Source organism: Anoplopoma fimbria, chromosome 18, assembly GCF_027596085.1.
Source record: "Anoplopoma fimbria isolate UVic2021 breed Golden Eagle Sablefish chromosome 18, Afim_UVic_2022, whole genome shotgun sequence".
In the NCBI taxonomy this organism is placed as follows: domain Eukaryota; kingdom Metazoa; phylum Chordata; class Actinopteri; order Perciformes; family Anoplopomatidae; genus Anoplopoma; species Anoplopoma fimbria.
The window spans coordinates 13,805,360-13,823,362 of record NC_072466.1 but is presented as its reverse complement, the minus strand read 5'-3'; the positions used below and the strand labels follow the sequence as shown (position 1 = coordinate 13,823,362).

The following is an 18,003-nucleotide window of genomic DNA, read 5'->3' as shown; positions in this document are numbered from 1 at the left end:
ACCTACGGACCACAGTGTAAACATAGCCGTAGCTGTTATTTCACGTTGTTTGACATTTATATACACACGGCCTTCTACTTACCTGACGTACAGCTCCAGTCTTAGTTCATGCTTGTTATCAGTGCAGACATAGTGTTTGCCCCTCAGCACAGCCGTCGTCATGACAGCAGAAGTGTGTAATGTATGTTTATCTCTGCAGACGGTCTCAGAAGAAGATGCTTTGGTAGTCGTCTGGCCCGCTAGCATGTTATTCCCACTTGTGCGTTGTTCCCTTTGTTTGGGCCTCTGTGGTTTCCACCGCTGTGTAATGTGCTCCTTTTCTGTGCTGCCAGTGAAAAGTAAACTTCCTCCAGGACCGTAAATGCTATCGTTAGGTATCTTTTGTTGTTCGACAGAACTGTGTCACAACCACAGATAAAAGAGCTCCTTTGACATATTCTTTTTTTCTATCTGAGATATATATTTTTTTGATTTTTATTGGTTTCATGTGCTCCTTTTCTGTGCTGCCAGTGAAAAGTAAACTCCTCCAGGACCGTAAATGCTATCGTTAGGTATCTTTTGTTGTTCGACAGAACTGTGTCACAACCACAGATAAAAGAGCTCCTTTGACATATTCTTTTTTTCTATCTGAGATATATATTTTTTTGATTTTTATTGGTTTCAGAAGTCCCAGAAACATTTTTCCAATTGTTATTTTAGGCGCTTTTTCTTCTTCTTTGAAGCTGGATGTTTTAGAGTATTTTTTTTGTGTGTTTATTTGTTTGTCTCTTTTCTTTTTTTCTCACTTCGTCTCTGTCGGCCTCTCCAGTATAAGTGCTGTTTCAGGTTGTTCATTGTGTGTCCGTGTGGAGAACCGCTTTTTTGTCCGACAGACTGAACAACAGAAGTGCTTCTGCTGCACAAACACGGGATGGACTAAATCCGACCCGCCAGTCGGTCGGTCAGTCGGTAAATCAGCCAGCCAGCCTTTGAACCAGCTTGCTGGACAATTGGAGAAGTCAGCCAGGCAGTTCAGTCTGTCACCAGCCTCTGTGCTGACTTGCTAAGCTAGCTGCCTCGGATTTAACCTGCTTTTAGCCCCTTGGGTGGGATTTTTCTCTCTGAACTCACACTCAAGTTTCCTTCTCTTCTCACTTTTCAGACTCTTTTCTTCCTCTTTAGTCTTTCTTCCCTCCTTCCCCTTTTATTTTCTGTATATTTTCCTCCTTCCTTCTCCGTCTGGCCTTACTTACCTTGTGTGTGTGTGTGTGTGTGTGTGTTGGGGGTTGGTGTTTAGTGTGTGTTTGTTCTGCTCTTATCTCGTCCACACCAGGCCTGCTTTTTCGGTCCAAAACCTCAGCTGTGCCCCGATTGGCTCAGAAACAAACGGCCTGCTGTCTGCTCTGTGATTGGCCCATTCAAATCCTCTCCAATGGTTAAAGCATTATTTGATTGTATTCTCCTGGTAATTTATCAGTTAGTTATCAGGACAACGTGATGAACGGTTCAGTGTCACAGTGTAAAGAAGCTTGCTGGCTCCGGTGGCATGTGGGTACATACAGGTGTGGGGCTCGCTGCTCCGCCCAAATGCGGACCACCAACTCGTTCTGACCTCATTCTGTCCGGCATTGATCCCCTTTACCGTCCAGGCCCCTTTTGTATAACTCAATGGGATGTGTCCATCTGGCCTCATTCACATTGTGTGTGTCTAACAGCGCTGTACAGTAAAACCTTATGACTCTCAGATCAGTCACACGATGTTTAGAAGAGATCTTTAATAAAAAAATTGAATTGCTTCCATGATTTCTTTTTTCCCCTTTCGAATCATCTGGTTTTAAGTTTTAACAGGCTGTAGTGAGTCAGCCAGTCAGCATGTTTGAGGTCAAGCGTATGACGAAGGGTGGAGAGAAGCAGCCAGTTGAGACTTGTTTTTTGGGGATTTTTACTTAAAAGGAAAAAACCAGCTGTGCTCTCAGTTCTGAGCCGGGCTGAGTGCCGTCTAAGGGGCTCAATAATTACTCCCCCCTGACTCATTGACAATGACACACACACTGACACGGGATCCGATCGTGTGGATGGTTTATGGGTTAGTCTTTTCGGTGACATTGTAAGCTACCGATGTCTAGAGTCATCTTAAAACTTAATTGCGGGCCGTAAAACTTTTCTGTCTGTGTCACTTGAGCTCGCTTTGCTACGGAAAAGCAAAAGGAAAGTTGACCTGTTGTATCAGACAAAAGGAGTGTGTCAATGTTCACAAGTCGATATGTTTTATAGTGAAAATTGGAGAAACTCAGGGGCCAAACTGTGTTGTGACCCAAACTGACATACAGAGAGGGGTGGACAGGGAGACAGTAAACAGAGTATTGGGTGTGGGGAGAGGTAAATGGGTGAACAAACACACAGAAAAGAGGGGATGGTTCAGCTTTCCTGAGAACGAGTGAAATCTGACTCCCCCCGGGGTTTATGGGTGAACTCATTCACGGACAGCGAGAAGGGGGGAGGGAGGTAGAGGAGAGGTGAGGAGGATATCCCAGTTTTTCTCAGTGAACGGCAGGCTCGCCCCCCCGTCTCTCTATCAACCCCACCTCCTCTCCTGTCCTCTCTTCTCCCAGGCCTTATCTGCCAGTCAGTCAGTGAGTCCGTCTGCATGTGAAGTTGCTTTAAATGTCAGCATTTGAATAGTAATAGAGATTAACGATCGGGAGATAGACGCAGAGCGGAAGAGGGGGAGAGGGAACGCACAGGGGGGAGGTGAATGTCATAAAGATAGTGTCTATGAAAGGTTTCGACCCCTGCTAACAGTGCTAACAGCTACCTCTGGACACACACACACACACACACACACACACACACACACACACACACAAAAACACAGTTTACTGATTATAGTGTTCAGACGAAGATAGAAATGAAGAAAGATATGGGGAAAATAAATATTCCCATAAGCCCCTTCTCATGTCAAGTTGCTTTTTTACTACATCCGTGGACTCATTTTTTAGATTGCTATGGAAACGCAGACAACAACGGTCTGACGGGACTTTAAAGTTCCCCTGAGATTTCCAGGAACTTCCTGGTGGAAACATGATGTATTTAGAGTTTAGGTGTCATGTTGACTGTCAAGAGGTAATTTAGGATGTTTATTTATGGCTCTCCCATGAAGAATTTAGAGCTGCAGACAGTTTTAATGCTGATACATTTGTTGATTGATATCTAAATTGACCAGCAGCAAAATAATTCACAATAACATTTATCATTTTTGTGAGGATATGAGGATTTGCAGTTTTCGTGTTTGCGAAATGTTGTGCTAAATTCCTGGTATTACCTGTCTTACTTGAGAGTAAATGCAGTTATCTCGTTGAGTAAAATGTAGCTACACAGGATCTTTTTCCTCTGTCTGCCATGGCGTGTATCTCACACTGTACCGCGTGGGTTTTTACTTCTGTATAATCAGTTCCCATTTGAACCCAGTTTCAACATAGAAACGAGAGCGTCATTCAACAGAGAAAGTCAAAGATTTTTTACAAAGAAAGCTCTCAAAATGTACATGTGCTATTCAAGCTTTTTGTTCGCAACAGCGTTTTAAAAGAACCAGTCAGTTAGTAACATTTTATTGTCCAAGCCTTTTCGAGACATGTCGGCCAATGAAATGCTAACAGGCAACGATTGGAGGTCATGACTGCCTTTCACCGCAGAGCCTGTACGACCAAATCATCGGTTTGTAAAAAAAATAATAATGTGGCGCACGGAAAACTGCTTGAGTTTGAATTTGAATTGAAAAGCGGCATTAACCCCTAAGAGAGGAGCAGGGTGAGGGGAGGAGATAGTCAGGGATGGAAGGACAGAAAGCCTCCTCACTGAAGGAAAAACACACATTTCTGTTTTACTGTTACTGTCAATGGAAACTCCTGAATCAGCTGAACACACACACAGACACACACACACACACACACACACGTCTCAGATTCAATTACAGCATTGTGAGATGAAGGAGAAATTCTTCAGCCTTCAGCACTTCCAATTAAACTACAGCTCTGAGTGTGTGTGCGTGCACGCATGAGTGTCACTGTGTGTGTGTGTGTGTGTGTGTGTGTGTGTGTGTGACAATGTGCATGTGACTGTGTGTCGCTGTGTAAGTCGTGTGTATTTGGGTGTGTGATTGCGCATGCCCGTGTGTATGTTTAACAGGCGAGGTGTGTGTATATGGGTCTTGGCTTTGATGGCGTCGTGCTGCGCTGCAAGGGCCACTGAAGCGTGACGAGTGAGAGTGTGTGTGTGTGTGTGTGTGTGTGTGTGTGTGTGTGTGTGTGTGTGTGTGTGTCAGCCTCTCTGATGTCACCTTGTATCATTTCAGGCTAATTTCACCTATTCTCAGAGAGGGAGAGAGAGAACAAAAAGTAGAGACAAGACAGAGAAAGTAAATGATAAGGTACAACTTTATTAGTGTCCTTGAAGTGGTCAGGGCCGCTCAGTGATTCTCTCTCACACACACACACACACACACACACACACACACACACACACACACACACACACACACACACACACACACACACACACACACACACACACACACAAATACACATTTAATAGAAGAAACACAAGCAACAGAGAGTACAGGGTGTATAACACCACAGTACACAGCAATTTTAAGAGGGCATTAAGAAAGGACAGTATATAATAATACAACACGGATCAAGTGAAGTGATACTATGTCATCACTTTTACATGAAATCCTCTCTTCCTTTCTGTCTCCTTCTCTTTTTTTTCTTTAGCCTTCTTCCTGCATTTGAGCCAAAAAGCTCAAAACTGTTAGTGAGTCACTGGTATAAAATGTCCCACAAAGCCTTATATGATTATAAATCCGGGGTCAGGAAACGTAATTATTAACTCGACTCGGACAAATTTTTAATGAGTTGGAGGGAAACAGTATTACTTGTGGTTGGAATTGGTTTTTAATGATGTAAATGTAATTATTGTCCTTGAAAATTATTTCCGTTTTCAAAATGGAGCTTAGCTTCCTCTTCTCCTCTCTTCTCTTCTCTTCTCTTCTCTTCTCTTCTCTTCTCTTCTCTTCTCTTCTCTTCTCTTCTCTTCTTGGGGTACGGTTGTAAAGCCACCTGGATTTTGATCCTCGTTGAACCATTTATAAATGCAGGAAAGACGGGGATGGAAACAAAAGACAAAAGGCAACGGAAACAAAGGGAAAAAGTTAATCGATAGGCTTAGTTTCATCTCCCAGAAAAATAATTATTTTTTCCCCTCCCTTCTCTCCCTCTCCATTTCCTTCCACCCTTTCCTTCTGTTCCACTCTCTTTCACTCATCCTGTCTTATCTGCTCTCTGGTGATAAGATCTCTGCCTGCAGACTGCAACTGAGCTCTGCTGATAAATACTAGTCACAGTCAGAAAGAGAGAGAGAAAGAGAAAGAGTAAGCACTGTAAGTACATTAGATTCCTGAGCAGATTTGAACTGTTTGTCTTCAGGCGTAAGCTCAGGGCCAAGAAGGGATGATGCATCGGTCTATCTGATTAGCTCCAATATGTATTAAAATGGAAAACATCAGATTGGAATTAAGTGGAATCAACACATTTTTCCTCGTTAACATAACGTGGAAGTAGAAGTTTTGGTAATTTCAAGTTTATTTATCTTAATATATCATATTTCCAGACCACTTCAGAACCTAATAAAGCTGCAATATGTGGGATTCAGAGTATTCATATAACAGCACACAACTATTTGCTATGTAAAGATAACGTGAAGTAACGCCTAGCTGTAGAGAGAATGAAGTCGCTCTCCCTCTGTTTGTGTGGTTATCCAAGCTCCTCCTTGCTTTCTTGACTTAGCTGGCACGGCTTCGCATGCTATTAGTGCACGTTTGTGCATGTGAGCGCCTCGTTGGTTAGATCACGTCCGCCGCTCTGCACTGCGTTCGTACCCCGGGTTACTGCTGATAATGCCGTCCCGACAGATGCCTGTGCGGAAGCCTAACGCCCACCTAGCGCTAACTGTGTTCCCCTTCAGGTCAACACAGTTCGCTTTGTCAGCACGTTTAATCGTTGTCTGCACTGTTAGCACTGTTAGCACCGTTAGCTGATAGCCGCCCACTGAACTGTCACTGTGTGGAGAGCTGTTGAGAGGCAGGAGAAATGCTTCCAATTTTCGTATGCTGCAACTTTAACATGAGTTCTTCTAACTTGACCCCTTTGTAGTTTAAAGAAAACATGTAAAATGAACAAATGTGTCTTTAATACATGTTAAGATAATTCATAGTGGTTTTTTTTTAATGAAAACAATGTTAATCATGATGGATGTTAGAATCCACTCCCTATGCCCTTATACTTTTTACTAGTTCAGTTAACTCCGTTAGTTTTGTATTTTTTTAAACTAACAAGCCATCTTGGTGTTATTCAACCCAAGTTTGGTTCACTCACATTTGTAAGGCGGCAGAGGAACATAGGTTTTAAAGTTATACCAGCTTTAAAGGATTTACAGTGAATGTGGACGGGTATAAAGAAAGAGTTTCCTTGGATATGCTGCAAAACTATATGACCTTATATTGGTCAGACTTTTCATAATTTCCAATACATGTAGTTTACTTTCTTTTTCTTTCTTTTTTTCTTTCTATTTTTCAAATTACAGCAACTGACTCCATGGCAGCAGATCCCACATATTACAGACACATTTGCTTTCAAACTATATTGACTGTTTACAATTTCACATTTGAGTCAATGTATTTTTGCTTCTTTGAACTGATAGCACAACACCAAGGTGAGGATTATTTTTTTTTTTTTTAGAAATCTACTCTGAGACAGCCTAAGAAGAGTGTTCTTTGGCACAAGGGCACAAGTATTGACTAAGCATTCTTAGATTTTATAATCAGACATCTCTTAGTTATAATGGAGTTTCTTTGTCGTAATAGATTTTCTAGAATTGTTTAGAGAAAGAGAAAAGATTCTCAGACCTTCATTTTGATTTAAGCGTGTCCCAGGGACTCCTATCTGTTCAGACCATAGCTGTTGGATCGAATTTAATACTGCCTATTCTGCAGATCGGTTGGATCCGATGGAGAAAAGGAAAAGCTAATCAAACTAGCTATTGTTACACATTATTGCTGCGTTGCCAACTAATAATCTTCATCTAAGCTAATAACCGAGGAATGAACGTGGTCTTCTTTCTTTCCGAGGCGACTCCCTGGGGGGGGGGGTATCTGTCCACCCATGTTTCCAAACAGTTTGAGTCAAAGCACTTTTACTTTGCCTTGCCTCCTGGAGGTGGAGGTCAATGCAAATCACCACAAAATGAGTCTGAGTGACGGTGGCAGATGTTGTGTCTGATGCCATTCAACAATCTTTTAGAAAAAGACTGCGGCTGTCCTGTGTCACTGTGTGTGTGTGTGTGTGTGTGTGTGTGTGTGTGTGTGTGTGTGTGTGTGTGTGTGTGTGTGTGTGTGTGTGTGTGTGTGTGTGTGTGTGTGTGTGGCGCTCCTCTCTCTGCCCTTGAGCCTTTATCAAGTCCTTTTAATTGTTTTATAATGCAAATGAGTCGCCATTATTTCATTAGTGAGGCAGCCAATCACAGAAGCTGATTAGGAAGTGATTAGCATGCAGTCGGTTCTCTCTCTCTCTCTCTCTCTCTCTCTCTCTCTCTCTCTCTCTCTCTCTCTCTCCCTCCGTGTCCTTGCGAATGGAGAGGAGGAGGGCAATAATATCCCATCTGGACACACACTCGTGCATATAGTTGGAAACCGTTGTAGAGATTTGTTATACAACACAATACAGTTAACACATGCAGACGGACCCAGGACGAATACACAAATACATACTGTATTTCCGGGACATGTCAAAAGTGGTTATAATCAATAAAGGTTTAATGGGAAAGAGGTTGGTTGTAATTACAAACCCACAGATGATTACTTTTACACTATAAAGAGTGTCCTTCAGCTCGTTTTGGTGTCACGGTTTCAGTTCGACTATTTTTGGTTCACTCTGGCCGCCTTCATACTGTTGTTTTGCAACAGTAGGCTGCTGTCTCCAGCCAAATAGCTCTAAAAACCCAAGGTATGCCACTGGTCAAACAGTCAGAAACATAAACTGGGTTTCTACTGCATGGCATGGCTCTGCTCTACTGAACTCGACTCGACTCTACTTCCTTTTGGTCCCAGGTCCTTTTCTCTATGCCGTGTTTCTACCTCAGATAGTACCTCCCTAGTGTAGGCGGGATTCTCAGCTGATGGCTGTAGTGACATCATCTTCAACGGGACACTCGCTGAATCATTTCAAACGGTAACCAATCAGAGGATTAGCACTTTGTCAATTGTACGCCGTTGTGTAGGCTACGTGGTGCATTGACTATTTATGTTTAATTATTAAAGGAAACAGTCCTAGAGAAATACTCAATCTAGATAGACGGATAGAGTTGAACTTCTTTTGGGAAAGCCATGTCTCACATCTTGTTTCCACAAGAGGTAAGATAATAGTTAAAGGTCTGCTCTTCTCATTATTGGCAACAACTATCAACTGTCAGATGCATGTGTCTTGTCTGTGTGTGTGTGTGTGTGTGTGTGTGTGTGTGTGTGTGTGTTGGTTTAAGTTGGCAGGACATTGAGGAAAGGGAGAAGTGTTAACTGAGAATGTGGGCGAGCTGGTGTGAGGTTTGTGTGTGTGTGTGTGTGTGTGTGTGTGTGTGTGGAGACAGTTTCACACATATTTGGTTTCTGAAGACCCCCTTTTCAGCAGACACACACACACACACACACACATGGACACACAGCTACTTTGTTAAGTATGTTTGCAGCTGAAAGCAGCGAGAATGTCTATCAGAGGTGTGCAGAAAAACAAGAGGAATGCTTAACGATTGAGCGAAATGTTCTTTTAAACCAGTCAGTAAAGCGGAAACGTAAAACAAGGACATGTTTTTCTTTACTGCTAAGCCAAGGCAAAATACCTCCTCTACCACGGCACTGAATCAGAGCTGAGTGCAACTCTGTGTGTGTGTGTGTGTGTGTGTGTGTGTGTGTGTGTGTGTGTGTGTTTGTGTGTGTACACAGTTGAAAGCCCACAGCACGTATTTTAAACACAGTGGGTTTAAATCCAATTTCACTGTACACTGTATACTGCTTTCAGAGGCAGAGATTCCAAAAAAAAAAAATGAGATTTGAAACTGAATAGAGCTTCTGTATGCTTTCTGTAGTTTGGCGAGGTTAAACAAGCCCAAACAGATGCTGCAGCATACAAACCAAGGCTAAGTGCTTCTGCAATCCCAAAACTACAGCCTAACATTTTGTCACTTAGAGAAAACCCACCAAACATCTGAGGCTTTAAACTCAACTAATACACACATTTTTCTCAGCAAGCAGTGGAATCACTGAGCACAATACTCCAGTCAATGAGCAACAAATAAATGATGTGTCATCTCTTACCTTAATTAGAAATAACGTACGTACAACCGACATTAACGTGACTTTCCGTTAACTGTTGCAGTGACATTGACCTTCCTTTTATTGTGACACTTTACTTTAAACGCTCACCGCCTATTCAGGAACAGCTTCACAGTAAACTGCACTCATTTTGAGCTACTATTATACATCCTGTTATCATGCACATCAGAGATCAAAGTTTATATTGGTCTCTGAAGACAAATGCTCGTCTTGTCTCATGGATTGCAAACTAATCAAAGACCATATTAATTAAACAATCATAGCTGGTATTTAAAAAAAATTCCCACCTTGCTAATTAAACCTGAACATCATGTTTACTGAGCGTCTGAATGACGGAGCTTTTTGGGAATAGTTTGGGAACAAAGAAGCAAAGCTCTACGCTAACAAAGGTAGTGCTGCTGTGCATGGGTTCATCTCAACAACCCAACTCTAGCTTTGTCAGCAGAGGCCTGTTTCTATGCTAAGTAGACAAAGGTTACCTTTCCACATACGGGCGGTTATTAACAGAAAACACACCTTTACTTGTCCCCGCTTCTGATGCCGTGTATTCCTATACACATTCAAACAAACACCCTACAGCTACACACTTTTGCTCTTTTAACCCATGCAGAGAGAGCTACCTGACGGCAAGATGTAAACTGACACACACACGGTGGGAGACAGGAAGCCATGCCGTTTTACGAACACACAGGCACACATACAGCAGCATGTGTGAGACATCAGTGGAATTGTGTTGTGTACGTCCAGGCTGAGTTTATACTAGAATAGTTCGTGGTCGTGCGGTACTCCGTGCCCTCTACACGTCCCCAGCATTTTTCGCATCATGACCGGAGGTAACTTGCTGTGACAAAGACTTAATTGAATTGAATGGGAGTTGCGTGGAGAGAGAGGCCGGGTTTTAAAGCACGACGCCAAGAGGAATGCGATCCAGTAGTGCGTCTCTGAGGCTTTGAGTCACAGCCAACCATACAGCCGGCAGCCGAAGACACTCGCTTTGTTTGATGTTAACTTGTTTCTCCTCCGGCGGCGGCTGTCATCTCTTGGTATCCGTCTGTAGCGGGAGCTCAGATCAGTGTGGTATCTGAGGGCCTGTCGTTCTGCTCTCCATCACAGCCGCCGCAGCCCCGCTCTAGGACACAGGTAGCAGAGCTAGTGAACGCGAGGAGATTTATGTTGCTGGCAGTGCTGGTTGCTGATAGTGCTTCGTGGTGGCTTGCCCTCGTATACCTTCTAACACGCCTCCTGTGTATCTTGGCGTTAAGGTTTGCCACTCTTTCAGTTCCCAAAACACCTGGAAATGTGCACATTTCACAGCCAAGCAAAGCAATAAATCACCGTAATATAGATATTGTCATAAACGACTCATTATCGTCTTGGGTTTGGTTAGTTTCATTAGAGCTGAAACTATTACCCACATAATTACAACTCATGTGTTTATGTACTGTGTAAGTGTACTATATCATTATATCACTACCATCAAATGATATGGAAGATTGTATCTTCTTCTACTTTGGCAAATGTCAAGAAGTGCACAGAGGACACATATCCGTGACCACTAACTACCAGTGACTTGAATCAGATGGTAATGTGGCTTTTCTTAGCCATATCTCTCCTAGCCATTTTATTAACACAAGCCATGCAGCGCTCTTAGCTCAATGAATCAGACGGCCGGCAGTAACCCGCACGTTATTTCTATCAGGCAACATTGCCAGTACAAGCCACATATCATTTCAAGTTGATTGTTTCAGCCAGCCGCCAGGGACAAGTGGCGTCTCTCCGCATTAGAGCCACTTCCTGTTCGAGGCCGGGCCACGGGCGGCCAGCTCACACATGGTTGTCCCGAAGGCCGCGGCGACGGGCACAGATGATCAGCTGAAGGCCCTGATGGTTGAGTCAGAGGTGATCCTGATTGGCCTTGAGTGATGACTGTTGGAGCTCAGACTCCTGGTGTTTTGTTAATGAGCTGAGACGCAGACTCGCACGGGGAAAAAAACAACATACAGGAAGAAAAACAAAAGTTTTACGGGGGATAAACCCAAGGGGGCAATTCATGTTGCATTACAGCTAATTAGATTTAGCTCATTCAGTCAATGATTATTGATGCTATGAGGGTAACTGAATGTTCTTGTGATTTCTCTTTGCAGGGAGCTGTACGTTTGATGATGGCTTCACTCCGTGTGATTACCAGCAAGATCCCTATGACGACTTTGACTGGACGCACATCAACACCCAGGATCTGCCATACGTGTCACCCGACCTGCCGCAAGGTGAGTCCTTCCTCCCCTCTGTCATCCACTTGTTCAACTCCTCCTAGTGGGGGAAAGTATTTAATCAGTCATGGTGGCCATTTTTCCTCAGAACCATTACTTTTAATACCTACGTTTAGAGTTTAAACACTGGACTTTTACTTGTAATGAAGTCTTTTTTAACATTGCATCCTCTCTCCTCTTTTCTTAGACATCCTCACTTCTCCTCTCCTCTTTAATCAGTTGTTATTTTCTCCGTGGTGATGATGAAGGGGAAATTAAATCTTTCTGCCTCAGGGCTGAGGGTCTAATTAACAGAATATGAGGTCATTAATCAACGGCAGGGAACAGGGAAGGTTGCCTACTTTACAATCTTAAAAGCTAAATGTTATAACAATAGCCAGCTATGCATTGTTGAGATATTGAGTGGCATTACAGAATGAAATCCACAGAGTAGGAATGTTGACTGGTGTATGAATAATGGCGTAAACCACAGCGAGGAAGCCATGCTTAAACGTAACAACCACAAACATGCTTGAGTTTTCTCACTTTTCTCTCCATCTCCTCTATTTTCCTTTTCTCGCGTCTCCTTCCCTCTTTTGTCCACTTGTCTACTCTCGTCTCTTCTTTTCTCCATTCACCTTCTTTCCTCCCCTCCTCTCTTGTCCCCTATCCTTTCCTTTCCTGTCCTGTAGTCTCCTCTCCTTCTTCTCGTCTCCTTTAGTCTCTTCCCCTTTACTTTCCTAGAATCTTGGCTCATCTCCTTTCCTGTCCTATATTCTACTTTTGTCTCCTATCCTATCCCATGGTCGTCTCTCTCCTCTCCTCTCCTTCTCTGTTGAGAGAGATTATGACTTTGTTACCATGACAATGTAATACGGTTATTTATCTCTCATGCTTATCATCATGACAACCCAGCGTCGCTGACATTTAGAGAAAGGTTTAGTTCAACACCAGCTCTTTATGATTTTCACACACACACACACACACACACACACACACACACACACACACACACACACACACACACACACACACACACACACACACACACACACACACACACACACACACACACATTTCCTCCTAAAATGTGTGTGTACCTACTACCTGCTGTCTGGTGCATGTGGTCCTGCATATATGTATCCCATTAAACAAGGGTGGGGTGCCTTGCCCAATTGTACAATGCCAACGTCTTAACATTTACTGATATTAATACCAAGTGGTGTCACTACGCAGAGGCGGCCGAGTTGGCAGTTTGCAGATGCTAAATACTTTGCACAGGAGTGCAAAAAGTTATGCCTTGAATTAGCATAGCATTAACTCCTGTAGAAGCTAGGAGGATGAGCAGGGGCGCGAGGATGGCAGGCCAGGTTAATGGTTTGGAGACGTTGGATGCATAAGGGGCGTTGCCTAAAGGTGCAGGAGCATGACCTGACATTTGATGTGTTAATAATGCCAGCAGGGGGAGGGACAGCAGTGCTGTGGAAGGAAAAGGGGGGGTTACTGGTGGGGATTACAGATACAGCACTTGGCCAGGTTTTGTATATGGAAGAAGTAGCAGGGAATGGGTGAGGGGTTGGGTTGGTAGCTTAAACACCTTCCCCAGGGAAACATTGGTAATGCCTATTATTAGAATTGTTGTTTTGTCAGGCAATCCTAGCCACCAGTAATTTAGAAGTACTCTGCTCTGGTCAGTCACCCTGAGGCCATGGCATGATTTAGAGCATAGCCAGCAAGCCTTTTGGGCTTTTGACCCGTTAAACAAAGGGATACCTACTCCCTTAGTTTAGGGGGGGTTGTTAAGAATATTTGGCAGCTCAAAGACCATTGGGGGTGAATTTATTTTGCTGATTAGTAGTTCAGTGAGTTATATATAATCAAAGGTATTGGCACAGAAAAGCAGCCTTCTTAGGGCTTTACGCCGAATCGTTTTCGAGTCATCGGATAGCTCAGCCAACAATTATAGTTTTGTTCCGTATAAGCCACATTGGTTTGTCCCAGTTGTTAATCGCCATTTGTGCTTAAGGCAGTATTGAATGCGGAAGGATGGTTTGGCAGTTTTTGTAATAGAGCTAAAACTATTCTGTGTAATCTCTTTGGGGGTTGATGTTGGCACTAGCCACCATGGCAGGGTCTAGATGCTACGCTGGCAGCGTGCGTTGTGCCAGTTGAACATTCATGGGCTGGGGCTCTGTGGCTCAGTGGACTAAAGCAGATACTCTTGACTCATGATGTTGTCAGCCAGTACCACTCTAAACCTATTTGGCAAGCTATTCTCTCCGTGTCTCTCTCTTTCCTCTTGTTTTCCTCTGTGTACTGCCTAATAAGGGAGTCAAAAAAAAAAAGAAGGTATTTAAACTGCACTAGAGCTTGTTACTCGTCCACTGGATGTTTTAATAATGAGAGAATAATGATGAATACATCAGCACAAACTATACAGCCCAGAAATGTCCATTAAATCAAACCTCTCTGACATCTCTGACATCTCGTCTTGAGCTCCATAAAAGAAGAATTTGTTGCATTGGATGGCATTGGATTTTAAACATGCACACCTTATTTCATCTCAGATTTATTAGTTGATTGTTAAGGGACATCAATGTATTGATAGAGCACAATAATATATTTTTCAAGCAAATATTACAACTTCTCAAATGTGAAGTTACTGCCTTTTCTTTGTCTTTTATGGTAGTGAACTGAAAATATTTGAAGAGACTCCACTTTGGACATTTTATAGGCCAAACAACTAATCAATTGATAAAGAGAAGCATCTGCAGATTGACTGATAATGAAAAAATCACACAACAAATATACATGTTTTTTATGAGAAACCAGAAAATCTCCATTCACAAAGTCATAATAATGGTCAAAAAACAACATTAAAAACAGATCTTCAACACAGGTTTATCAAAATACCAGTGTAATTGAAAGCTTGTGTATTTAGGGAAAATAAGTCCACAGTCTAGAAGCAACAATGGAAAATACTTAATCCACTGTGGATTTTTAACAGGGAACATGTGAAGAAGTGAATGAGAGGCCTGAACATGAATATGATCTGAGCAAAAACAAGCAGTTTTGGTCCATGCCATGCTTTCAAAACAAATGAAATCATCTTAAAATCATATCCACATTTGGCATTCAAGTACATGGATAGTCTTGTATCTTTATTGTGGACGAGCTGCATGTTCTTTGTATTAGTATTTCACTATTGAATTTTGTTACCATAAGAGGCTGAGAGTAAAACTCCCATTTTGCCGCTGTCCTCCATCTACCACGCTGCTGCTACTTTTGTTGTTATGTGACATATCTAGGTCTTAAGGCTGTCTCTGGGGTATTTTTAGCCTCATCGTTATATTGTGTCGTCCTTCTATTAGCGTCCATTTTAGACTTTGGCAGTACAAAGACATCAGCCATTTTAGAAACTGGCAGACTTCAAGTGTCAGATGTTCTTGGCATCAGAAGGTCTACATGTGTGTTGTGTGTAGTTTAATGTACTATCAGTCTTTTATAACTCGTATTTTCTAATACTATTTTTGTCTCCGATTAGGCGTTGTTGTTTTTCTGTAATTTCAGAAGCCATCCAGGGGCAATGCTTTAACATGTTGGACATTGCCTCTTTACCAAGTGTTATTCAGCTATTTAAACCTATTCCTAATCCATTTGGTATAAATTTACAGCAGGTAGCTTTGTGATTAGCAGGTGAAGTGCTAAAGGTTATATTTTTGCCATGTTGTGACATATCTGGGTCCCTGACTGTCTGATAGGAGTATGTTTTAGCTGGCGCACCATCTTGGCAGCCATCTTAAAGGCTCTTTTCTCATGTCACCATCTTAGAATCAGTGCCAAAAATAAAGCCAAAGGGGTGACATCCATCGTGTGTTCATTTTGGATGATAGGAGGACGGTGCTGGCCTTGTATTGTTTCTGGTATGATTGGCTTTAGTCAAGTTTGGATGTTCTCATTTTGTGTCTTATTGGTGACATTCAGAACCAGGAAGTAGAGTCATTTTAATACGGCTATTGCTACAATAGAAGTGTGTGATTTTGTGTCTCTTTAGAGGTAATAGTGGGGAAAAGAAATCAATCAAGAGAGAACGGAAGAGCCAATTTAATACCTAGGATGCAGTGTTTGGTTTTGAAAAGCTGTGTGTGTGTGTGTGTGTGTGTGTGTGTGTCCATGTTTGTGTGTCCATGTTTGTGTGCACCAGTTGAAAGCCTGTTATGTTCGGCTGTATTCTGCAGAGAAAAGTGTTTTTCTCACAGTAGATTATCTGAACAATAAGTGATAATCACTATTGTTCTACAGCTTATTGTATATAGAGCCTATTGTGTATGATTTAACATGCAAATAGATTTAACCATTAAGGATGGAGTGCTGTGTGAGTTTAACTGGAGCACATATATTGTGTTGGGTTGTTTTGTACTGTATTCTATTCTATTCTATTCTGTTCTGTTCTGTTCTATTCTATTCTATTCTATTCTATTCTGTTCTATCTATTCTATTCTGTTCTATCTATTGTATTCTGTTCTATCTATTCTGTTCTGTTCTATCTATTCTATTCTATCTGTTCTATTATGTTCTATCTATTCTATTCTATTCTGTTCTGTTCTATCTATTCTATTCTATTCTATTGAGATCTGTTCTGTGTTATTATATCCTATTAAGTTCTGTTATATTCTACTCTACTCTTTTCTGTTTTTTCTTCTTCTGTTGCATTCTGTTCTGTTGTATTCTACTCTTCTGTTCTGTTTTGCTAATTTTGTTTTATTCTGCTCAAGTACATTTTATTGCAATTGTTTTCATTATTCCTCATTAATCTATCAATTATTATTTCAATGGCTGGACAAATCGCTAGGCTCTCATTTTGAAGCCAGCGTATCACTTTTGCTTGAGAAATGAGTCATAATAAATTATCTAAGATTGACTTGCCCAATTAATCGATCTATTGTTTCTGCGCTAGTTCTATTCAATTCATTTCTATTCCATCCGACCAATAGAATTAAACACTATCATGGCTACTTTCCCTCAGTGTGTGTTGAGCCCATGTGATATTGTGAGATTAAACATCAGGCAGGAAAGGCTCACATTTCATCATATTTCACTGGAACAACATCTGGTTGAAGTCTGAGCTGATTACATTGGAACATCTGGATGGGCTGACTGACCGCCCAGTCGGCCCATCCAGATTACGAATTATTCTGAGCTAGATTTCTAGTCATTTACTATAGGTACAAGGTAAAGTACTGGGAAGTGACAGCAGACATAACAAATTACTTGAACTACATTTGTTCTTGGCTTACTCTAGTGACCGAAAACTTTCAAGGTTGGTCTGGTCAAGGAGTCTGTGCTTTCTGCAGTCATTTTTTTTTTTTTTAACTTATTTTCATTTTGCTGACATGTATCTCTGCTTAAACGCTCACACATTTACAATAATTATTAACTGAGAGCAGCACAGTTCATATACACAAATGAAACGGAGACAGGGAATAAAGAGAAGAGAACACAAAATAAAATATTTCATCAGAATATCAAATGAAGAATATAAAAGAAAGAAGAAAGTAAGAAGCAGCTTTTTTTTTTCTCCTCTTCTCTTCTCTCTCCAATTCCCTGTTTATTTGTTGTTGGCTTGATGAGAAACAGCCTCAGAATCACAAAGGAGAAACAAATGACACAGTCTTAGTAACGGAGGTTTGTTTGTCTGGGGGTGGGGGGGGGGGCCTGATTCTTGTACTGTAAGCTCTAAAGGAATGAGTCGAGAGAGAAACAGAAGTGAGTAAAAGCATGCAAACATAAAGGGAAAGAATAAAGAGTCTTTTGGGGTTTTTGGTTTATGACAAGTAACTCACTGCTTCAAAGTGTTTATGTCAAAGACGAAAGAGCAGAAAAATGAGGAAAGTTTACTTTGGTGTCTGTTTGTGTCCCAGAGGACAGAAATGAGGTGGTCATGGATTAAATTCATAGGTTGGAGTTTAGAGTGCAATTAACTAGACTCAAGCCCACAATGTTGTCAGAGGAGAATGTTCTGGTTTTCTGGTTGGCTAACTGTAATATACCATAGTGTACACACACAGTCATGGATACACAGTAATACCAACTATCAGAGAGATACAGAAAAAGGTCAGGGCAAGATTTAAGATTTTATTTATCACATGCACACCGCAGGATACATAGTGACATATAAAGATACAAGCATCACAAAAGACAACAAAACCAATATCCAATAAAGATAAAACACTGAATAATCACTAATTAAGACCACAAAACCATAAATAAGCAGCATGCAATAGATTTACTGAACTGACTTTAATAACACACAAGGGGAGGAGTTAAAAAGGTGAATGA

At 41.7% G+C, this 18,003-nt stretch overlaps 1 protein-coding gene across 1 annotated transcript in view; it reads left to right on the top strand.

Annotated features, from left to right (window-relative positions):
* Positions 1–18,003, top strand: part of ptprk (protein tyrosine phosphatase receptor type K) — a 107,638-nt gene that overhangs the window by 31,113 nt on the left and 58,522 nt on the right. Inside the window, 1 exon segment of the mRNA XM_054619123.1 lies at positions 11,560–11,682. Within this exon segment, the coding sequence (XP_054475098.1) occupies positions 11,560–11,682 (123 nt within the window).